Source organism: Chroicocephalus ridibundus, chromosome Z (assembly GCF_963924245.1).
Source record: "Chroicocephalus ridibundus chromosome Z, bChrRid1.1, whole genome shotgun sequence".
In the NCBI taxonomy this organism is placed as follows: domain Eukaryota; kingdom Metazoa; phylum Chordata; class Aves; order Charadriiformes; family Laridae; genus Chroicocephalus; species Chroicocephalus ridibundus.
The window spans coordinates 17,207,117-17,231,660 of record NC_086316.1 but is presented as its reverse complement, the minus strand read 5'-3'; the positions used below and the strand labels follow the sequence as shown (position 1 = coordinate 17,231,660).

At 42.2% G+C, this 24,544-nt stretch overlaps 2 protein-coding genes across 3 annotated transcripts; both read left to right on the top strand.

Moving 5' to 3' along the window:
• Window positions 1-30: 30 nt before the first annotated feature.
• Window positions 31-11,276, top strand: ATG12 (autophagy related 12). The gene is made up of 4 exons (XM_063320178.1): window positions 31-223; window positions 387-523; window positions 2,542-2,604; window positions 2,977-11,276. The coding sequence occupies exons 1-4, from the start codon at window positions 31-33 to the stop codon at window positions 3,034-3,036; spliced, it is 453 nt and encodes a 150-aa protein (XP_063176248.1). The 3' UTR covers window positions 3,037-11,276.
• A 1,862-nt stretch (window positions 11,277-13,138) lies between these two features.
• Window positions 13,139-23,556, top strand: CDO1 (cysteine dioxygenase type 1). 2 transcript variants are annotated; one of them, XM_063320173.1, is made up of 6 exons: window positions 13,139-13,430; window positions 15,769-15,846; window positions 17,836-17,993; window positions 20,510-20,683; window positions 20,938-20,946; window positions 22,790-23,556. In XM_063320173.1, exons 1-6 carry the CDS (start codon window positions 13,225-13,227, stop codon window positions 22,852-22,854), a joined length of 690 nt encoding a protein of 229 aa, XP_063176243.1. In that variant the 5' UTR covers window positions 13,139-13,224; the 3' UTR covers window positions 22,855-23,556. The 2 variants fall into 2 exon arrangements, with proteins under 2 accessions (XP_063176243.1, XP_063176242.1); XM_063320172.1 differs by lacking the exon at window positions 20,938-20,946 and having other exon boundaries at window positions 13,153-13,430; window positions 20,510-20,679.
• The last annotated feature ends 988 nt before the right edge of the window (window positions 23,557-24,544 follow it).

Below are 24,544 nucleotides of genomic sequence, written 5' to 3'. Positions count from 1 at the left end.
ACGTCACTTCCGCCGGCAGATGGAAGCAGCATGGCGGAAGCGGAGGAGCAGCCGCTGCCCGTGTCGCCTCAGAGTGAGGGCCGGAGCGAGGGCGGGGAGGAGGCCCCGGAAGGCGGAGCGGCGGCCCCGGAAGGCGGAGCGGCAGCGGGGGCCACCGACACGGCCCCCCCTACGGCCGGCTCACCGGGCACCGAGGAGCCCGCCGGTGACACGAAAAAGAAAAGTAATGGGGCGAGAAGTCACCGCCGGGGGCGGGTGGGTGGGCGAGCCTCTGCGATGACGGGTGGGCGCGCTGGCCAATTGGCGGTGGGAGTGGTGTGGTTCCGGCCAATGAGGGCGCGGGAGTGGGCGGGTCTGCGGCCTTAACGCGCGCCCCTCCCCAACAGTTGACATCCTGCTGAAGGCCGTGGGAGACACCCCCATCATGAAGACCAAGAAGTGGGCCGTGGAGCGAACCCGGACCATCCAGGGCCTCGTTGACTTCATCAAGAAGTTCCTCAAGCTGATGGCCTCCGAGCAGCTGGTAGGGGCAGGTCTACCTGGTGCCCCGGCATGCTCAACGTGTGGCGGGGGAGGCTGGGAGCCAGCCGTGGCAAGGACCTCTGCTCACCCTGGGTCCAAGCTGTCACACCTTGCAGGGAGACTGTTTCAATCTAGACTATGGCTTTTAGCAGGAAATTTGGCGTATGGGCACTAGTAGAACTCTTGAAAGTACATATCTGTCGTGGGTTAACCTCAGCTGTCAACTAGAACCACGTAGCTCCTTGCTTACACACACACTCCCTCCCCACCCCCACTCCTGCCCACCGCAAGAAGGACAGGGAGAAGAGGGGAAAAAAGAAGGGGAAGGCCAGGAAAAAATCTTCATAAAAGAATAACAGATAAGGGAAAATAATAATAACACGTGTCACACTCGCTGCCTGGTGAATTGGCACCATCTTGAGCAGTGATTGCAGTTTCTTCCCCCTCCCTCGCTAACCCCTGTATGTCTATGGTGTGGAATATTTCATTAGCCATTCCATCCTTCCTTCTATGCTTCTATGCGAAGCTGAAAAAAATTCTTGAATCATGTAAACATCACATAGCAACAACTAAAAACTAGTTATTGACACTCCTTTCACAGCAATCCCTAGAAAGAAAATTAACTCTTTTCCAGCTGAAACCAGGACAACACCACAGTGTAACGTTGAGATGAGCTGTAGCGGTGTGGTTTGGATGTGCTTGGGTGCTCAGGTCCAGCCTTTGGGCTTTTTGCAGCATCTCCATTTCTTCTTGTCTGATGCTGACATGCAGAGCGGTGTGCATGTTGTGCAGCGATGCATTTCACTGAAAGGTTCATATGCACAGTGTAACTGTAGAAGTCAGGTATGCGGAAGGAGTATTTGGGGAGGTGTTTGGAGTTGACTTTCTGAATATTAGTGTCTGTTTCCTTCAGAACTTACTTCTCAAACAGTTTAATTACTGTCATAGGACTGATTTATTTTTTTAAATGGGTAGTTTGGAAATGTCTGCAGTTTGGCAGCACAATACTGCCTTCAGTATTCCTTCCTGTGAAGCCCAAGTGGCCTTCTGATAACATTGGAAGAGCTAGAACAGATTCAGAAATTGCGATTAGCAGTAAACTCTTAACGTCCACACACTCCAAAGTTTCATTTAAGATGTATAGTTAAAACTAGACTCATTAAAACAGTCAAATGTGTAGCTAAAGTATAGATGAAATCACTCTGTTCTTCATCCCTTATTTAAGGCTCTTATTTAAGCATATAGGTGTAAGCAGTTTCAGTAGCCATCTCTTTCACTGGGAAATCATGAAGGGTTTCTTTTTGCCAGGGCTTAATATCTCAAAGAGAAGTAAAAGTTCAGGTATTTACTGTTCTTGGATATTCTCAACAATTTAATTCATTAACAGGCACGTTATTGTCTCAGGAAAAAAATAATATAGGAACATGGAATCTTCCAGTGTGGTTTAAGCTTAAGGCTGTACTTCAGGAACAAAGACATTGGAATTTTATGACTCTTCTTTGTAAATAGCACCCAATCCCCTACTACACATTGCCATCTCACGCTGCAAATCCCAAGGCCCTCTTTGACATTATGGACTGGCTACTCTATGCGTATATATGTCTGGAGCAGGAAGTGAGAAAGATTACTTTAAAAAAGAACAAAAGAATTCTAATTTCTGAGACTGCTGTTATAATTGACCAAATTTGGAATAGCAGGAATAGTTGCGGTACTTGAAAGAAGAGCAAGAATAAACCAGTGAGTTCACTTTATGCTGCTGTATGGGAGACTAATGGGTCAACTTGCAGGAGAAGGCAGTCAGCATGCTTGCTTTGGCTTGGTCTGGTCAGCCAGTCAGAGGTGACTCCTGGAAGTCATGTTGCCCCTCCACACTGAAGTGAAAATGCTAATTCATGGTATTTTGGTGTGGACTGTAAACATTGTAAAATTAATGGTGAACAGAGGACAGATTTATCCACCTCTGGCTGCAGAATGTTTGTTCTATGGGAGATGTCCATCTTCTCTTTTCTTTTCTTGCAGTTCATATACGTAAACCAGTCTTTTGCTCCATCTCCAGACCAAGAAGTTGGGACCCTCTATGAGGTGACTTTCGTCTTAAGTATCTTTTCCAAATGTGCTTAGTAGAACTTGTCAGTACGCTTCTGGCACTTGAAATCTGTTACTGCCCCTAGCTATGCTGGTAATATCTTGCATTTAATGTAACGTAGTTGATATTCACAGATCTGTATGAATATGATATAAGGAGATATGACTTCATACAATCTCTGGAAATGCATTACTTCATATGCAGTATGTTGTCATGGTTCCCGTTATGGTGGAGAGCTTTGTTATAAGTAACAGTATTCCAGGACACCATTATCTGGTGAGGGGCTTTTTTGTTTGTTTTCTTTCATGTATATGCTAGTCCATGAATAATCTAACACCTCTTGTTTTGTTTTGTGTTTTTCCTTGCAGTGTTTTGGAAGTGATGGCAAGCTTGTACTGCATTATTGTAAAACCCAAGCATGGGGATGAATATCAAGCCATACAATTGTTTAGGTGTTGATTTCAAAAATGGAAAAGGGATTAACTTTCTTAAATTCAACCTGTAAACACACAGAAAGAAGGATTTTTTGCATTTCTGCTTATTACTGTACATTTATAAAAATGATACAGATGAATAGCATAAAAGAAGAGCTACCAAGGCTATGTGATCATGTAGCTTTTTTTCTGGTGCACATCTGAGTTACAGAAAAAAATCTGCATCTGCCACTTATAAAGCAGAGCCAGCTCTCTTGCTGCGGAGTTCTTAATTGCTGTATCTGAAGGGAAACTATTTCATAGTTGAGTGGAGGACTGGACAGCTCTGCCAGTCGATATGCTGTACTGAAGGTAAAAGTTCCATTTTATTAAAAGGGATGTTTATTGTACATGTAGCCCAGGATTTAGTCTACTTCTGACATGTTGTCCATCTGTTATGTGCATCCTTGTTCTTTGTGAAGTCTTCATCTTGAACATGCATTATCTCATGTTATTTCAAGACAGTATTCTGATTTTTTTTCTCATAATTAATATGAGAATTGGCATATAATCTGGTATTGGTATATAATTGAATTACTTCACTCTGTGCCTTCATTGTGTTGGTAGTCTAAGTACCTCATTTATATGGCACAGTATAATGATAGGCCTCAGAAACACTTTCCTCCTGCTTAAATTGTGTAGTGATTTGTTGAAGGCTGAACACTTTAGCAGTTGCCAGGGTGTTCTTCTGGCACTGTTTAACGACTAGCATCATTAGTTGAATGATGCAACTAGCTGTTGCATCTTCAGTTAATGAAGAAATAGACATGAGGTGCTAAAAATCTACTCTATATGTTCTCCTTTTGGCTGCTGTTACTTTACTGTTTAACCAGCTGCATGTTCCATCAATAAAATAGAATGCAGTTTATATCCTTTTGCTAAGTGATAATGAGGATTATTTTGTTTCATCCTGGAAAGGACTTGGTGCCTTGGCTAGGGTACAGACCTTTGTTTTTATTTATTGGAGGGTTTTGATGTGGGAGGAGGGGGTTTTGTGGCTTTATTTTAAATGTACAATCTTTTATGTTTGTTTAAACTGTACTAAATTAAATGTTAGCTGTTTGCTTGCAGTGTGTTCTTATGCTGGATGACACTTTTGGTCCCTGACGTAATCTAATTCTTCAGCACATGCAGGCAAAACAGCCTGTTCTAGTTTAAAGCATGCTTGTACAATACTCTCAAGCCATTCCTTGCCGTTTCATGTATAAGTGGCTCTTAGTGGTCTCTGCAACCTGTGTATCAGATTGTTTCCACCCTTGGAGGACTTCTGGAGAAGTAATACTCAGCTTAATTTACTGATGTTACTAAGGTTGGCATGCAATCTGCATATGTATGGCGCAGTATCACTTGCTTGCTGTTTGAATAGCTTGATGTATTTTACCGCTTTTTAAGTGGAAAGCCTGGATTCATTGGATTAAGCTAACGAGGCAGAATTGGTTGTAGACTTAAAGACTTCAAATAATCCATACTTGTGCCTGGTCAGAACCCTGATCTCATGAATCTCTATCTATTTAAGAGAACTATTGCAGAGGTAAGCACTTTGCTTCTGTCTTGAAGAAATTGCCTGCTCAGTTACTGTGGGGCCAGCGTAACCTTGCACAGCCACTAGAGGGTACACAAGGACAAAGGTATTTGCATAGTTTTTCCTGGTTTGGTTGGTGTTTTCTTTTCCCCAGTCTTTTTCGTAATATGTCCACTTGCTGGCCTTACAAATATAAGTAGTTTATTCTCCCGTGTGGCAGTATATTTACCTAAGATAAGCTACTAGTCTGCCTGTCTTTAAAGAATGTTCTGTTGGTGCCTTTCACCTCATTTGACCTTAAATGAAATTACTGATACAGTGCAAATGTGCTCTTCAAAAGTGGTGCAAGAAGACTGGGTTTTGTGTGTGTGTGTTTTGGGGGTTTTGTGGTTTATCCTAGGTTTTTTTTTCTTAAAAAAAGAACAAATAAAAACCCACTCAAGGTGAAGGAGGACTGTAGGTCACTATATCTCGCCAGCTAATGGTTGAAGGTTGTCCTTCATGTTGCATCTATAGATAATTTTTATCCTCTGGAGTTGGAAAAAAAAAAAAAGTTTGCCTCTGTCCCTTCAAAGGTAATAGTTCGGTAGCATAAACCCCACAGTAATGGTTTGGATTTACCATTCTGTGTTTTCTTTTATTTACCACATGCATTTTTGAACTTGGATAACTTATTCATGCAGATTAGAATTATTCATTTATTTAAGATTCAGCTTGTTCCTTGAACAATACTTATTTATTACTGTTTGCTCCTGCACTTTTCTGCTTTTATTTTTTCTGCAGTCCCAACTAATTATTTCTTGGCCCCTAGTTTACCAGTACACAGTGACTACTCACCTGATTCAGTTCTTTTTTCTGTTTCCTGAATGCTCTGAGTGGCTGCCTGTATTCTGTTTCTTTCCTTTTAGTGACTGTCAGTTCCAGTTCTTCTAATTCCCCCCATTGCGTCTGTACATCTTTATGGAGGGACTTCTCCATTTTGCTGCTTTTCTCTGTAGTTTTCTGGCTTCTCACATCAGGAGGGTAGTCAGTGCTTCTTTATCTCTGGTAACTCCTTAATGACCATGGGCTCTTTCTGTCTGAAGACAGGGTGTGACTGTTTGACACAAACTTTTCCTTGTGCATATTCTTAAATAACAGTCTTAAATGCAAACATGAGAAGTAGATAATGTGTTGGGTGAACAGCTAAAGGATTAGCAGGACGTTACTTGTAGAATTTGCAAAAGATAGAGCTTGCAAAAAACATATTAAATCTAATACTTCAAAAAGTGACAGTTACAGCATCTAAAATCATAGATGATCCTGAAATGCTTTAAAATTTATGCACTTATCTCTTTATAAAGAATAATTCCAGTAAACTGGAAACATCAGAAGCTTAAGTAGAAAATGAAGCATGTTCTCTGTATTTAGTATGTCTTGAGCAAAAGTGTTGACTGTATGATTTAGGTGACTTCAATTACATCAGTGGGAGGAAAACGGACACAAAAGTAAGGGTTGACCTTTTGGGGGAAAAAAAAAAAGGAAAAAAAAAGAGACAAAAAGAAAGTGTAGGCTTAGAGGAGTACTGTGTTCCCTCAAAGATGCTACAGTACCGAGCTACCAATATTTGTAATATTTAATTCACTTGGGTTTATTTAATTCACTTGGGTTTATGTAATTGAATTAATAGAATAGGCAAATCAGAAAAAATTAGTAAATAAACTAATTTTTAAACATTGAGAAATTAAGATGAGTATCGGAAAGGAATATTATTATACTGGTTTTATGAAAGGCTTAGTACTTCACAAATCCTGATACTTAATAGTGCTATGCAAAATTCAGTTGTCCTGTTCCCAAGGTAACAATCATCAAGGTCAAACCCTCTAAACTGGGGGGCATTATTTATATGAACTGTTATTTAGATAATGGTTTAGAGATTAGCATTCATTACAAATTTCTAATTTGTAGCTTGAACTAGTCTTAATAGCACATGGAAAACATGGAGGATCTAAGTGAAACTAAAGTTACCTTGAGAGCGAAATGATAAAATACGTAGTCATATTGCCTGTATGCATAATGAGCAAATGTTATTTTTACTTTTAAATCTTGAGGAATTACTGCTAAGGTATTAACAGAAGATGTGTCTCTGTTCATTATCCCCACAATGTAATCTTGAACGTACTGATCTGCAGGTGGTGGGGTAGGAATCCAAACATCGTTCTGCAAACTTCTCAACTCTAAAGCAGCTTCTGTTTATCCATTGCTGCTGTTCATGCTCATTTTGCAGATCAAATTCTGCTTCTTATTGCATGAGCTTTTGGCTTTCGGTGTTCTTGACTATCCTGAACTCTTAATTACTGTTCAAGGATGTTGTACAAAGGTTACTCAAGGCATTATCGTACTACAACATCTTCATACTTGGAGATGAGACAAAAAAAGGGGGAAAATGGCTTTAGCACTGTGGTTTTTATGGTGATTATGACTATTACAAGCATATATAAATTCCGTGGGCATTAAAAAACACAACAAAACTGTTGTCAGCCTTGGTTTGTATTGGATTATCAGGAGAACAAAAACATTTGACAAGAAAGGATGTTGACTGTGTTTGCTTTTATTTGTGGAGACCTTGCTTCAGCTTTGCTAGTATCATACTTAATATGCTTCCAAGGCTAAACATCATAAAATTCTAGATATTTTTCTTGTCCCTGCTTTGCACTTCTTCCAGTAGCCATAATGCCATGAGATGTCACATGCATATCACTGTATTTTAGCCAGAAAACTTGAGGCCAAAATATCTAGACAGAAAAATTCATTTAAAGATTGTTTCATCCTAAAATAGGTGGTTAAGAAAGGTTGAATGAAACACATCGCTGACTAAAGGGAGAGCAAAATAAGTACATTAAAAGCTTAAGATTAAGACAGTCACACTACACTAGACTCAGTACTGCCAGGAAATGTTCTGGGGCACTGTAGCTCAGTCATCTGTACGGTTAGCTGGTAGAACATTTGCTGGTGCAGATTTTGGCCTGTGCACAATTCAGGACTTGGCAAGGCACCATTTCTGGTGGGCACTTTGGACGTGACCAGCCTGTTCTGGAGGTTAAAAAGTAAATACTGTGGTTGCAAACTGTGCTTTGCAAGTTTGCTTCTGTGCCAGAGGGCGATCCTTGGGATATTTGTTAGTGGATACACAGCCACAATTTCAGGTGAGATTTGATCCCTTGTATGCACACTGAGAAGAATTAGACTTTGGGGAGAAAAACATTTTCCCTCTTCAAACTTCAGGAGCTATCTCAGAACCCTTTTAAAACGGTTCTCCAGCTTTCCCTCCATGTAGTCATCACATATATGGTTGCTCTAAATGCCTACCAATAGCTAGATTCTGCAACAGTTTTTGTTAAGGCTGCAGATTACAGACAGTGAGGAAGCACTACTTAAACATCTCAATTTGCTCATACCTTTCCTTATTAGAAATAGATGATGAACATTTATTAATAAGATATAGGAAAAAGTACAGGAGTCTCGGTATCCTTGCTCTGTATTTTCTCATGTAATAATTCCACATGAAGATTATTTTTATGTCTATAAAAAACCATACATATCAGTTGGAATGAGTGAATATAGTGTTAAAATATAATTGCACAGAGAGCTTAAGCATAAAAAAAAAGAGGTTCGAGTTACATGTTCCAACTGCAAAAATCACTATATGACGTTAAAGTAGACAAAAATGTCTTTCCCTCAAACCCAGTTTGGTAACAGAACTAATAACCCTAGCAACTCTGGGGAACTAAAATGCATTAAGAGCTCTTTGGCTCTGAAACAGGAAACCTCAAGGAAGAGAAGAGCTCAAAACAGAAAACTACACAGTAAATATTGTCAGCACAGAGAAGAGTAGCCAGCGCTTTAGCTTTCTCATATAAACACCACAAGTTGAAAGAAACGGAAACTTATTTTAAAGTGGTTTTCTCACAGAGAGAAATGTCAATATTTTACTTATAACACATGCCTGGTGTACTAACCTCCCACCAAAAGTGTATTAAAATTATTTATTCCAAGAGTCCTTTCTGTGCTATGTGGTTTAATGCTTCACAGCTCTTCAGTGCGGTTTATTTTTTTCCTTCAGTGGTACACATGCTGTTCAGTAGTTGTGTTTTCAACGTATAGCATGACTTAGCATGTGGTGCCCTCATTTCACTGACTGATTACTCCATTTTGTAGTCTGATGATGTTTCACTGCATGATCTGTGTTTGATACGATTTGTTCTCAGGCTTTTTTTGTAAATCACTGTGCAAGCAGCAGGTTCTCTTGCAAAATCTGTTGTGTACTGAGAGATCAATCTCACTTTCCAAGTTGTATGACTGAGGAACAGCTGCAGTGCTGCTCCACAGCCCCAGAAGGAGTCATCCCACTTGGATGTAGGGCTCCATAATCATTTAGCTTGGTCTTCCAGATCAGAGTTTGGGAACTGCTGATTTAGATGGTGCATTGCTTCCAAGTCGCAATCTGAGTGACGTCTGCAACAAACATTTACTTATGTTTCCCCCTGACTATAATCCGGAGAGTCTCTTCTGTGCAATTGGTATCCTTCCAAGAGTTCAAAGACCTTCATGTGAAATAAAAGGGACAGAACTCGGCATCATAGGCTGGGGCACTTGAGGTTTTCTGATGCAGGTTGCAGTCCTTAAATCACACAAAGCTTAAAGTAAGGGGCAGTAAGCCTTTTGTAATGCTTTGGGACTACACAACACAATGCTGTATTTCAGTAAGGTGAGTTTCCTTGGCGCAGGTCATTAACTTTTTATCTGTATTATGATCTGTGTGACGAAGTATTCTCTTAAGCTTCCTCAGAGAGGTATTGCCATCGAGTCATGTAGCCCCAAAACTTGCACTACAGCTGCAGATCCAGGTTTTCTTCTAAAAAAGCCCCCTCTCCTAACATAAAGAAACTTAGGTAATACCATTGGTAAAGGGGTGAAAGTTGTATTATGTAGAGGAGGAGATGTAAATGCTGATTATGGGGTTGAAGTGCTGTTGTCTGTCCAGTCTAACAGACCAAAGAGGCACGGTATAGTTGTTTGCTGCAGCAGTCTGAGGATTCAGACACCTTGGATCCCACTTTCAACCTGACCACAATTTTTCTTTGGAATAACAAGATTCATCATAAAATCTCGAATCCCAAGCTACATATTCAGGCATATTCATGATGCAAAGTGTCTAACACTGGAGTTTGGTAATTCCATCAATCTTAATTGAAGATTTTCCTCAATGAGTCAGGAGAAAAACCTGGTGAGCTGCACCCCAATAGGAGATGAGGTACCAATATATGCTCAGGCACTTCGGCTGGTAAGTCTCTCTTGGAGCTAAACGTCATGTCCAATGATTGCTTGAAGTCTTTTGGATAATAGTGGAGTGGTTGGGCATTTGTCTATAAAGCTAAGTTTCTGTGGTCGAAGCCCCAAACTCCCATTTTCCAAGACAAGGTTTTCACTGTCAGGGTATCAGCAGGAATAGTTTATTGTTTTCCTCTCTGCCTCTCAATGAAGTTATGTAATGAAGAATGCAAGAATGATTTACTTTCTGTGTGAACCCTCTGAGCTTCTGTGCTTTTCACAAGGGCGGCACAATGTGAAATACAGGAAAAGACCTTACACCTTGTTGCTTCTTCCCTGAAGCTACACGCTTTGCCTCAACTTTGGACTTATTTTTCAAATAACCTTTACGTAATTGCTCTTGAGAGGGACCAAAGCTTTTTGCTATAAAATTGAAAGTTACAACATCCCTTACACTTCTTGGAATAAAGCCTATTACAGTCTGAGTATTATTCGACAATAATAGAACCATTGAGAATACGTGCAATAGTTAATTTTTGCAGGGATGTGAAGGTATGATTTTCAGAAATGAAAAGAAATGGGGAAAATGCTTTACACTCCTTTATAAGAAACACAACTGAGAATGTGAAAGCAATTCCCATGCTGTGTGGATTACAACGTGCTCTTTTCTTTCTTTTTTTTTTAAATTTTCAGTGGCAGATACCCTCACTGACTAAAGCTAGAATCTGTTAACTGCTGTATGTGCTCAGGTCCTTGTGCCATTTCTGTCAATGGGGTATTAGTGAAAACACAAGCTAGGGAGCTGTAGATACTGTTCCTAGTGATTTTTATGCAGTCAAATAATCAACTCATATAGAAGTTTTCAGGCTCAACAAGTAATGTTGAAAGATTCAAAATTAAACACTGTGTAAACTCTTTTGAATAGGAGCAAATAAAAGTATAAAATTTTGTGTTACTACTGGAGAAAGTTAAGGTTTCGGTAATCAAGGAAAAAGCTTTGACAAATTGGTACAGCAACGTAGGTGAGCTAATAAACAACAGCAGCAGTTCAAAACTGCAATAGGAAGATCCAGGTATATCCCTTAGTTGTAACAGAGGAAGGTAAAAAATGTCCTTTTGCTTTTACTAGCAGTATTTAAAGACATCACTAATGATCCCATCAACATCGTGGCAAAGGAATCAAAGTTCTGAGGTTTCTGAGGTTAACAGTGGAAGGATAATCCTTTTTTTTATTCTGGATTTAAATACCAGAACTACACCAAACACATAGGTGTACAGATAAGCAGAGCGACATTGTAACTGCTGGAAAATAATTTAAATCAGATCTTGGGAATATGGGAATAAAAAAATGATTGAAAGGTTATCTCAGTCTTCATTTCATTACCCATTTTGGTGATCCTTACAGCATCTTATTCTTGTAAGATATTTTATTCCTTTGGGCAGTGGTTCCAGCAACCTATAAAATGATATGAATTCTGCCTTTGAAATATATGGTATAGGGTGTTTTTCACTAATTCTAACTCTTTGCAACCTACAGCAGTTTTAATGGTGCCCATATGGGAATACTCAAGCAAGTACTGAAAAGAAGTGCTATTTGCCCATACGGTCTTTTGACACCAACCAATAACTGAAATGGACCCGAGGCAAATTTCATTAAGAAATAAGGCACTCGTTCCTAACTGTGAGTTTGAACATGTTACCAGGGGAAGTGATGTGTTTGTTCTGTACCCACGGTTCTCCCGAGAAGGCTGGATGTTTTCTTCTTTAACCACACCATGGCTGTGGATATCAGTGCCGGCGTATCCTGGTTTGCATTTCAGAGGTGGTTTTAGGTTCTTTCAGACCTTAAAAAATCTGCTTGAAATCATCACGGTTCTCTCTCGCAGAGATGCACACATAAGCACAGCTTGTTAAAAAAGTAACGATAGGGTTGGGTCTGCTTTCTGTATGCCAAGAGAGATTCTGGACTGGTGCCTGACAATGTACCTATTCAGTACATTCATTCGTATTTCACTCCAGTGTTCCAGATCATCCCCATTTAAATCTATGGGGATGTATTCCCGACTGCAGTGGAGCCAGAAATTCATCCAGACTCTCAAGTTGTAGCTACTTTATTAATGGTGCTTCTTTTTCTCACACCCATTTGATGAACAGGCCAGGAAGAGGGAAGAGAAATCAGGCATGCTAGAAATCCCTCAGTGTAACCGTCTCTAAGGCAAATCGCAAGCTGCCAGCATTCTGAGCACCTTTAAGCCTCAGAGCTACAGCAGACCACACCACCAGCCTGCTTACTTCCAGCCCCACAACCGTCAGGCAGACCTAAATAGCTGAACTCGGGGATTTTTTTAGAAAGGAAAGACGGGTCTTTAAAGCACAATTCTCTGACGTATGGTGAATTCCATTGCCAGAATTTGTGACTAATAAACATCCTATTAACAGTTAAACTGGAAATGAAGACAGCTAGCATGGCATCTGCGTGCTCTGCAGAGAGTACATAGGTTTGACAGACTGAGGAGTGCGAGAGAGGGTCTGTCCTCTCAGCCTGGCCTCCTTTGTCCCATTCATTACATTTCTCGGTGTCACACCGAGTGCTAATGGTCACAGCAATCCCCTAAATGGGACTGCAGAATGCAGAGTGGTTTTCAAGGACCAGCACTTTCAACAGGCAGGCTGCACTCCTGTAATCTCCAGCGGCAACTTTCTGTGTGGATTAGGTACCAGTGTTTTTTGTTTTGCTTTTACATAAGAGCTTCTAGATGTATTTTTTGCGAAGCCAGCCTCAAATTAGCGCTTCTTTGCTGCAGCTTATCTGCCTGGAAGCTTCTTCCTCTGTGATACAAGTGAGGGAGGCAGCGGCAGGCCGGGCTTTGTAAAACGCAGACCTCGTCGGAAGGGGATGAAGATGCGCAGACAACAGAGAGGCCTGGCAGGGAGAGGGAGAGCTGCGCGGAGACCGCCGCCGGCAGAGATGCTTCTCCTCGTACTCCCTCCACCGGGGATACCGGAGGAGAGCCAAACGCCCGCCTGCCCGCGGGGCCAGAGACCTGCACGCACGCACACCCCCCGCCCCGGACCGGGGGCTGCCAAAGGGGAGGCAGAAGCAGGCGGTGGGAGGCCAGCCCTCGCAGCCAGCCCCCGTTGCCCCCGCCCGTCGGGGTCGGTGGCCCCGCTGCCGGGGACGGCTGGCCGCGGTCCCGCCCGCCGCCGCCCGGCCCCTCCGCCCGCCGGGGCGGTGGTAGGCTCCCGCCGTGCCTCCCGGCGCATAAAGGGAGGCGACGGGGCGACAGGCCGGGGGCAGCGGTTGGCCGGCGATGGAGCAACCGGCGGTGGTGATGATGGAGCAGCAGCCGGTGCAGACGGAGACGTGGAAGGCGCGGAGCCTGGAGGAGCTGATCCGCATCCTCCATCGGATATTCGCCGAGGACAAAGTCAGCGTGGAGGAAGTGCAGGAGCTGATGGAGTCCTACGAGAGCAACCCCGAGGAGTGGCTGCAATACGCCAAATTCGACCAGTACAGGTACAAAACCACCCCAGCAGTCGTGTGTGTGTCGTCGTCGTCCCCGCCGCCCCGGGAGCACGCACCCCCCCCCCCCCCCCCCCCCGGCGCGCCGCGCCTCTCACCGTGCAAGCGGGGCGGCGGGGAAGAACACCCCCACACCCCCCTTCACCGACCCGGCAGCGCCATGGCGGGGGAGCGGAGGGGGAACGGACGAAGGGCAAACACACACACCTCCCCCGCTTCTCCCGGGGAGGTGGGGGGGGACCGCGGTGCCCGGTGTCGGGGCAGGGCGGGGGCGGGGAGCGGGCGGGGCGGCGGCGGCCAATGGAGGCACCGACGGGCCCCCGGTTGCGGGTCGGCGGGTCGGTCCCGTCGGGCGGGACCCCCCGCCCGACGGGACCGACCCGCCGACCCGCAACCGGGGGCCCGCCGGGTCGTGGTACCCACGGAGGAGAGAGAAACATGCTGAAGCAACCAAAAAAACTATTTTTTTATTTTTTAAAAAGCCCAAAAGAAGCCTGTCAGCAGCAGAAACTCTTCCAAAGTGGGTTTTTGGTGTCTATAGACGAGCCGGTGCGTGGCTTATCCACCTTAGCGGTGGGTCGGGAGCCGTCTGCCCCCCAAGATTCGGTCTCTTTCTTCTCTGGCGTCGAGGCTTTTTTGCTGCTTCCTAACAGGAAAATAGTTGTAAGGGTTTTGAATCGCTCCTACTTGGCTAACAACTGATTTATTCCTGCCATTGATGTCTCCCCTGTCTTAAATTTCAATATAAATACATTTTATTTGAGCACTTCCTTTAAAAACCCATACAAAACCCCCACCCGAACCCTAAAACTCTTCCTTTTAACCTTGCTATCATGAAAGCATCATTCTGGCTTGCCATTTTTAGCCTCCTTCGACCTCGTTTTGACTATCCTCCATTCAGAACAAATCACAAAATTTGTAACAGAACATAGGAAACCAAGAATCAGAAAAACAAAGTGTGCTAACATGAGAGGTATGCATGGCAGCCTTTTTCTTTTTTTTTTTTTCTTTTTTTTTTTTGGCCAGACAGACCTGCTGTACAGAAATAACAGCACTTATAAAGTTCAGTCAAATGCCAGCATTGATTGCTTATATGCTGACATCATAGGAAAAATATGTGTACCTGATATATGCACAAATTGTGAATGCAGTGAGGGGCAGCATGTAGATATACTGGTTATACTTTGAAAGTAGTTCATTATGAGCATCCTATCTTGAGTAAAATAGAGTGTTCTTATGGGGAAACTAATTAAAAAACACTCAGTTTACATCAGTGCACTTTCTGTGTGCCCCTGCTTGCATCTTTTAGGTGAGAGTGAGGCGTCCTGTCATCGGCACAAATGCTTGCTTCACTTGGCAAAGTAAGGTGCAAAGAGTCATGACTAAAGCTACCCTGAAATTGGAAGGTCCCACTGGGTTACTTGCACCATAACAGCTAGAAGCACCAAGCCTGGATCAGAAGAACGCCACTTTGGAAATTAATGAGCGATACCCCAGCCCCTTCTCTAGTGAACTTTTCAATAGAACGAGACAAGCAGCAGCTCAGAAGAGGCTTGCAGGAGAATACGAGGAAAGATACATAAGATGTTGCTATTAAAGATGTTTTCAAGCCCTGTCTAGGACGTGCATACCGATAGAAAGCCTTTAGAAGCAAGCTTATTCTGTGCCACCTGTAAGTTAGCACATGAAAAATCTCTTTAAGAAATTTTGCTCTGATAAACTTTGTTTAGAAGTAGATGCTGGCAGAAGTTATCCCGCAGGTGTCTTATCCACACACAAATGCTGCAGTACCAGACATAGAACTTTCAGGAACAGAGTAGGAGGACCGCGTACGGAAAGCCTGACATCGTATTTCTTTGGTTTTTTGGCTTTGTACAAATGAGTGCTGCGTAACAGAAGGAAAGCCAAGAATATCTGAAAAGGAGCTGCAGAACAATGTAATCATATATTTTTCTTGTTTCATTGCAATCCTCTGTTTCTAATTATAAGCCAGCTGCTGAAGTGACTTCATTCAATAACTATCTCAATTTGATCCCGTCTACCACTCCAGTCTCAGACTCACAGTTCCCAAACTCCCATCATCTATGTTGTTTAAAAGCAATATGGTTATAAAATATTAAATATGTCCATTTTCATCTTCCCAGAAAAAGAACCCTTACCAAAAAAAAAGCTTAAAAATACAATTCCATTTTTTTCCAAGTAAAACTTAGCTTTCAACAAAAAGAAGAAAAAGGGGTTTTACATGTCACAACCTTCCTTCATAAGCATGTTTGTATAATTTTGTCTTTTATAGGGATATCAGTACAGTAAAAAGAAACATTTTGTGTTTCAGGTATACAAGAAATCTTGTGGACAATGGAAATGGAAAATTCAACTTGATGATCTTGTGCTGGGGTGAAGGGCATGGCAGGTTTGTATCCAAAGACCATGGCTTTAGCAAACAGATATAAAGCCACTGTATCTTTCACTGTCATACAAAAAGAAAAAAATAATCATCCCTATGTGAGCTATCAGAAAGCATCTGGAAACTAAGCAATGCAGAGCTCCTATTGGTATAGCAGTCCTGAATATTTGCTTTATCTTTAGCAAGTTTGTACCTCACGGACATTTTTAGGGCACGCTTTTGTAAATGCGCTGATTTTCTACCAAATCTAAGCTTCCCTTCTGTCAGAGGAAGTTTTTAGTCCCAGAGATACAGCGGGTCCTGTGGGCAGGGTCGGTTCAACCTGTCCCATACAACAGACCCATGCAACACTTGGCTGCAGAAACAGGAGTTGGTGCTGTTTAAATAGTCTTTGTTCTCTCAAGGCGTTTAAATCCTGCCTCTGTGACAAGGTGGGAAAAGTAGTTTTGGGTTGGGACTGCAGGTTGTGAGGAGGGAGCCCCTTTCCAGGAGTACTTGGCTTTCTTTAGGTTCACGCATCCCATGCCTTCCCTCAAAACAGACGACACTGCTGATGTGGCCTCCTGAGTCATGTACGTGGACTGTATGCTGGGTTGTGTAGTCCTACAAATGTGAGGGCAGCATCTGTCCCTTGGAGGGTCTTTCACAAAACGTTGGCTGAAACTAAATGTAGAATAACAAAACTTGCAAGTTTTGACTGATTATTCTTGCATATAAATAGAAAACCTAAGGATGTGTCGGAGTGGTTTTTTGTTTGTTTTAATTGAGGGTGCAATTGAACATTGGCAGTATTGTCTGGGGGATGCCATGACATTATACTCAGAGGAATATAGGAACCAAGCCCAGCACCTCTACTCCTTCCGGGCTATTCCCACAAAGCCTGTAATTTATGTCAAGCTGTGTTTGAGTTGGACGAGCATTTGCTAGAGCTAGATTGAGACCACAAGTTGTTTTTGCTTCCTGCATGAGGAGGATCAGATTGTTCTCATGGCTTGTGGAAGGAGCGTGACAACGTGGCATTTGTGAACTGTTCTGTGCCTGAAGCAAGCTCTGCTCTCTTGGCATCTCAGTTTGTAAGAAACCCCGGCATTTGTTTACTGAAAACAGTAACGTACAAGTACCGAGTTTTTGATTGAAACTTGTTAGTACTGTACTTCCAAGAGGGTAAAATTCCTCCTCCTCCCTTGCCCCTGATGAGTGGAGAGCTCTCCCTTTGTCCCAGTCCCATTGTCATCTATAACAGTTAATCCTCTATTTAAAAATACAAAACCAAAACTAAACTACATATCTAGCCCATATGTCTCCAAATGTAGCAACTAAAGCATACTTTGGAGCAAGAAAACAGATAAAACAAGCAGACAAATCGTACCAGATCCTGCTGTTTTGTTCATGTTTTGCCAAACTAGTGAAATGAGCATCTTACTGTAGCTGGTTGTACTTAGTACTATCAGAGTGAGAGGTACAGCAATTTTTCTTCCACAAATACCTGTGCACGCCAGCCATAAAGAGACCATAGAAATTCATCAGAAGCAGCTCATTTCTCCCATGATTTTGGAGTGAGCATGGTGGATCTGCAAATATCAGGTTTACTTGCAGGTTTCTGCCAGCCTTTGCCTGGGGTCGCTGTGGAAAGCGTTGTTTTGTTTCTTGGCCCACGAGATTTTTTTGTGTTCAGAGGAATTTTGCTGTCCTCCTCCAGACCTCCTTTGTATTTCTCTGTGGCAAAGTCATAGGTTGATCAATATCTAACTCCTCTCCAAGTACTGTTATATGTGAGCTTATCTCAAGACATTTCTAAAGTAGCAGTTTTAAGTAGGCATACCTTAATCACTGTGAATGTTTTTTCCTAAGACTTTTGTGCATGACCCATGTGCAATGGCATTTCATTCCAGGGCTATGTCCATATACAATATCCTATGCCATCTGTCCTGTTTGCTGTACTGAAATTAAATATGCACATCACACTGAGTTTGGTTATCCTTTTTACATATATAGCAGTATCCATGATCACACTGACTCACACTGCTTTATGAAGATCCTCCAGGGAAATCTAAAGGAGACTCTGTTTGAATGGCCTGAGAAGAAAGGGAATGGTGAAATGACCAAGAAATCAGAACGAGTTTTGAGGGAAAATCGATGTGCCTACATTAATGGTAAGCTATTAAGATTGTTTTGACAGCACCCATCCATGAGTCTCATTCCTAACAGAAGAGTTCTGCTCTCTAGTCTCCTACCTTTAACAGTACAACACTAATGGCTTTATGCACAGTTTAAGACTGTGGCTCTCTAGATTCTGCACAAACCTGTATTTAGATTCAGTAAAACAAACAACCAAAAATGTCCTTTTAACTCACTCTTAACACATTGCAGCAATTGCTTGATGCTTAAATATGCTGGATATATCCTCTAGATCAAGCAGGCTTCAGCATTGTTTCCCTAATAACTATCTGAAATTGCCTGTAAACATAGACCTTGAATAGTACTTTGTGAGAAATAAGGGAACCAACGTTTAGATAGTTTAATCATCTTGATCTTTTTTCAAAGAAAAAATCCTTTTGGTCAGTCCTAGAAATCTGAGGTCAAAAAATGTAACAGCTGTCAATGGAATAAATTGATAAGCCAAGAGCAGAGGCCTATACTCAGTGCCACATCTTGTCCACACCAACAAAAGACTGTAGTGCTGAAGTGCAGTGTCAGCAGAATTGAAATGCTCAAGTCTACCCAATCTACAAAAAAGTTGCCTGACTCCACAGATGCTGAGAGACTCCACCAGTCTCCACCAGTAAGGCTCCCTACATACCTAAATCCATGCCATTACATGTGCCTGTAACTCTCACCACCTTGTGCTACACTGGAGGCCATCCTGGAGTGGCCAGCTGCATGTAACGTATCCTGATACTATGAAAGACATAGCACATCATGCTGAACAGCAAAGAGTTCAGCAGGACTAAGGCAAAGCATCGGAGAAGGAGGCCATCTGCCTTTTATGTTGTGAGCTAATAACTGGAACACAGACCTTGTGGGGCTGAGCTTGGGAAATCCCCAGTTGGAGGGAGCTCCGTGTTGGGTTATGGACTTAGGCAGGGTGAGGGCATTGGAGAAGAAAGGCTAGTGCTCAGCAGCCCTCTGTTGGAGGTGTGCTGTGTTAAGTGAAAACACAAAATCCACAGGATGGGAAATGCAAGAAGGAGCTTGACACATCTGCTCATGCTCCCATGCCAGGGACGTGGGTTCTCAGACTCAGGTTTTCCTACTGAAGTGGTTCTTTCCGATGCAAACAATTGCACCCTCTGTGCATCTGGTCCAAAGCTTCCTTGCTTGTTCTGAACAAATTCGGTATCCAGTTCTCTCAGGCAGTCTGGATCTCTGCCACGTTTCATAACATATGTCCTGGTTTAAAAGAAACAGGTAAAACACGTAGAAGGAAAACACTGACAGCGCGTTGATTGCCCTAACTACTTCAGTAGTGAGTGACCTTCATGTTTCTATTGCGTGCTTCTTGCTTGCTCTTGTACTTGATTTTTAAGGTTAGAACCCACTGAACAGTGTTTGTTTGAGTCTCCCACTAGATGAGCAGATGTAGGACTTTTTGCCCCTACCTACTCTATTTAGGTAAACTATGTTAACGACACTTAGGGCTTACATTTCAAATTTATCAGAGTTAAGAGTGTACTCATGATTCTCAGGGTATCATACCTACATTGCACAATACAGGTCTAGGTATTATATAACATATTAATTCAAGTACAAAGGCCTGAGTTACAGCAGGGTCATAAATTTAAATTCAAAGTCTCTTTTAAGTAACTCAAAAACTCCACTTTAGTGTAGAATGGAAATGGTTTCTTTTGTGGATGTGGTTCTTCATACCTTACATTTTTACATAATAGCTTGATTTCTACTCCACTGTTGCAGAAAGTGCTATTACTTCATTAGTAACCACACAACAGACAGTGCCTTGTTTTATTACGTGTTCAATTATGCTTACTATTCAGTTAAGGTTGGAAGTATGCCGGTCACTACTAATTTGTCACCTTAGTCAAAAGAGCAGACAAATGAAAAGCATGTTCTCCAAACTAATAAACTGGAAGGATTAATTAGGAAACAAATGCCTGCAGTAGAAGACAACTACATCTCTGTCCATAAGTCCGTGCCCCAAATACACATAGCTGACTTTTAATGTGACTGATATCCTTGTTACCGGGCCAAGAACTAGCAGTACAAAAACCGTTTTTTCCCTGTGAAATGTCTTGCTAATTTTTACAGGCACAAACCTTCCTCCTTCTGGAGCATCTAGAACAACATCATCTCCTGGGAAAGTAAATAACCTTAAAGTCCTCTGAGAATAATGACTGAAAAATTACTGACAGCATGGCCTTCCTTGAATTTCTCTGGATTTCTGTTGGCATTTGTCCTGTAACAGATAATCCAGAAGTTACAGGAAGTGTGTAAGGCAATAACGTATTTTGAATTGCCACTGTTTTGAGGAATCTGTGCTAGAGAACAGCAGTCAGAATCCCTGTACCAAGTTACTTGTTACCCATAAATGTGCAGGCATGCCTAACTGTCTTGCTCATGAGTTTTGGTTTAGAAAGCATTTTTCCAGGCATCTGAGCTGTCATTAATTCTTCCCACTAACACTGCCTCTCCTTTCATGCCCTTGCTGGTGTAGACTCCATTGGCCTGCACCGTGTGGAGAACATAAGCCACACAGAGCCTGCTGTTAGCCTGCATTTGTACAGCCCACCCTTCGACAGCTGTAACACCTTTGATCAGAGGACCGGACACAAGCACAAAGTCAAGATGACTTTCTACAGCCAGTTTGGAGAAAGGACTGTCTGCGTAAGTATGAGACAACACCCTCCTGGCCCAGCCTCGAGCCCCCCAGGCAAGTGGGAGGTCCGGCAGCCCTGACTTTCCCCGGGCATCCCCACCCAGGACCAGCGTAAAATCTGTTTCCAAATTCTACTCGATTTGCACTTCCCTCGTGGGGAGTTCCCTGCTTTGTAGCTTCCTTCCCCTTCATCAGCAGGAGATCAGTTCTGAGCAGAGAGGGGGATTTAATGAGAGTTTTACTACTAGCTAAGCCTCTTCAGGCAGCAAATGATGGTAAACACGACCCAGCCAATGGAAACCTGTGAAGCAGCCACATTGTTTTGGCCAGATTAAGTCATGTGTAATATTTCCTGCTTAAACTGTTCTGCCAAAAGGCATCACATTTCAAGTTGGTTGTTTTAAACCTTGTAGCTTACTGTAGAGTAAAGAATTCTTTAATAAATTTGATTTAATTCTTTAAAATCAAAACTTTGACACAGTAAGACTTGCTCTGAGAGTGAGAGTAGGCCGGTTGGCTGTTGTCTGCATTCTTGAGCAACGGCATGAGATTTTATTTGGATAGAAAAGAAATCTTCAGATCGGCTTTGGAGGACCAGGCTAGGACATCTGGGAGAGTTTAATAGAGTTCCTTCTAGCACACTTCCATGCATTGGGAAACATAACTACTCATACAGGGAGAAAAGACAGATTCTTGATGTTTAGCCACAGAGTTTCAAAGACTGCTCGGTTTTGTTAGATACAGAACACTTTCACCTCTCAGTGAAGCCAGAAATTCAATGCTCAGGAGTTTCCTGGAGCGAGCCCTTAGCAAGATCCAGTTAAAGTTTTATATAATCGGCAAGTACCATGTAAATTATTTCTTTGAAGCCTGTCACATTACATGATTACAACTTCACCAAACAGCTGAAACACAAACTTTGACCTTCCTGAGTTTGAAAGGTCCTTGAGAAAGTAAGCTCAAACTTATAATTCAGATTTTAAAGGGAAATTAACATGGAAAAATGTTAAACAAAATTTACACAATAATTCAGTGCTCTCTTGCTTTCTTTTTGGTTTAAGTGTTTATTGAATATGAAGTATGTAAGATAACAAATGAGCCTAGATTTTTGACTTGGACTGCTTTGCTACTCTTGATCTGTAACCATCTGGCAGTGTTTGTACATTTTGTGGGAAATTGGATCTGGCTTACAGGAGGTAAATCATTGGGTCTCTTTCATGAATTCCCGTAAACGGAATTCCAGTCAGGGGGAAAGTGGTAGTGAGTCTGGGCCATCCAGCTGCCTGAAATGACTTCACAGTACAAAAACCTTCTGGTCTCAGTGAGGGTTTCTGGAAAGCTGACTGGAAAATCAAATTTTCTTCTGCTTACCAGATCTCAGAAGGATGTAGGAAGACAGAGAGCTATAAGATAAAAACACTAGGAGAATAATGTAAAGTATACTCATGCATATTTTATGAGTGAGAAGTTCTGCCTCGCTAAAGCACATTCAGTGCCTAATCTTTGTCTTAAATTTTTCTGAAGGTAAATCCCTAGTGGCTTCTGGCCATGATGAAATCTTAATTAACTAAATCTCCAGTAAATGCACAATAAGTTATATAGGCTTGAAAATTAAAATGGTATCTAGTATGTCCAAAGACTTGCCCGTGGAAGTAACTGTTTACACTGTTCAGGTTCATCAGCCATGAGAGTGCTGATGTGAAAGTTCACAGAAGGAAAACTGATTTTGTCTTGGGTGTTGCAGCACATCAGTTCTGGATGCCAGGATTTTTCCTGGGGGAGGTGGTTTCTGGGGGCAGCCCATCTTCCAAGCTGGACTTTCAAGCAGTTTCTGTCAAAGCGAAGTAGAGCAGATTATCGGGGAGAACAGATAACCTGAAGGAGGAAGCACTCCTCAGCTGTCCTTTCTGCTGTGGGCTTGCTCGTGGTGACACAGAGCCAACGGACAGGGTGATTTTGTCAGGTGCACAGTGCCCTCTGTAAAACTCTGGCAAGGAGTACTGAAAACATATACACTAAGTATTTTAAGGTGCTGAGCTACTCCAGCAATAAAGGCCTATGCTGAGAACATGAAGTAGGTGGTGACTGTCTCCTAACCTCTCTCCTCTTCCCTTTTAGGCAACAGCAGTGCCGCAGGAGAACAACTGAGAGGCACCAGCACGCGTTTGCATAAGACCTGCTGAATGTTTAACTGGGGATAGAAGACTTGCATGGCTAAGGCTGACAGCCGGCTATATTTCAATACCTTGTACATAGAATTACACTAGGGCAGCTTCCAGGCCACCCGCAGTTCCCCCGAGCGAATGCCGATTATGGGACACTAAGCTAACTAGTGCCATAAACTACTTCAGAGGTTAGATGCCTTTTCTTAGGCTCCTGTCAGAGTTAAGTAGTTTGTTTTCTGATTCTAGCCTCCTTTTAATTCCACTTCTGATACCAACACTGAGAATATCAGAAATAGGGTTTTTAAATGTTGTCTGACACTACTTAATAGGCCAATGTGTATGTATACTCTCAATATAATTAATAACTACATAAACTACTAAGCTTCCAGTCACTTGTACCTATGGGTAGTACACTAGATACAACTAACAGCAGCTCTTTTTTTTTTTTTTTAATTAAGTCTTTTAGGTTTTAATGCTCTAGGCCATCTTGATAGTTTTGTGCATTTTTTACATTTTATTTTTTACAATTTCGTTTGTCAGATCTTGTTTTAAATAGGAGCAGCGAAATGCTTCATGCACAATGATTTTCAAAACTGATTGGGCAGAGATTTGGATTTTTAATAAGACTAATCATACTTAATTCAGCTAATGTCCAGTTTCAAAGTATTCTGTGTTGCTACTGAAGAAGGTAACTGAAATAAAACTGGATTTGTGCACATATTTCAAAGTTTTCAGCCTTTTTCTCCTGGTAACTTAAATACTCATCACACTTTACCAAAATCCACATTCCTCATGATCATCTAAGTCTTTTCCAAGCAGTACACTATTATAAAAGGCTTTAAAAAGTTAAAAGTATTTCAAACATGCGAAGAATTCTGATCCCAATTAAGTTGGTGGGAGTTCTGCCACAGAGCTCACTGATGCTTAGTTTTATCCCCCAGATTTAGTTACAAGGAAAGAACCATCTTGAAAAAAGTTAACTCTAATTAAACATACCAAAACCAGCAAAGCTCTCTGCATGGAGGCTATCCTGTTCATTTAATGCAGCTGGTACAGAAGACAAGTATAGAATGTGTAGCGAGTCTCATAGGGGACTGCTGGTTACTCAGGCAGCAGTTTGAAGTTTTAACAGTATCCCTTTCAGGTGGGTCACATATTTCCCTCCATATTGACAAGCCCAGAAAATATTTACTTTACGAGACCCTGTTTCCATGGAGGCTGTGTCAAATTTAAAAAAAAATGTTTGAGCTATGCCCTTAGGCTGCAATTACTTCTTGAGGGCCAGTGGGAAAGCAGTAGGTGCTTTGCAATAGTCTCTTTTCTTTTTTTCTTTTTTTCTTTTTTTTTTTTTTTTGGGGGGGGGTGGGCAGGCATGGGAAGAAAAGGGCATGGAAGAAGGAAAAAAAAAAAAAAAAAAGAAAAGATAAGGCAGGCCTAAAGGCAAAATAAAAGGGATAATGATCAGCAGTTAGTGGGGACTGTCTGCATGAGGTGGACCTGGAGGCTTTGCCAAAGAGGGGTCAAGGGAACTTGCAGCCCAAAGCTGGAAGAAGCATTAGAAGCGATGACACCTCAGGCATAAAGAATCCCCTGTGCTTTTCCTCAGGCTCCAGCATACCCTAGAGTTTAGCATGTTTCTTTCTCATTTGCTGTGAACCAATTATTGAAAAATCTTGCCAAGCCAGATGTTGGGTTTGAGCATCTTAAT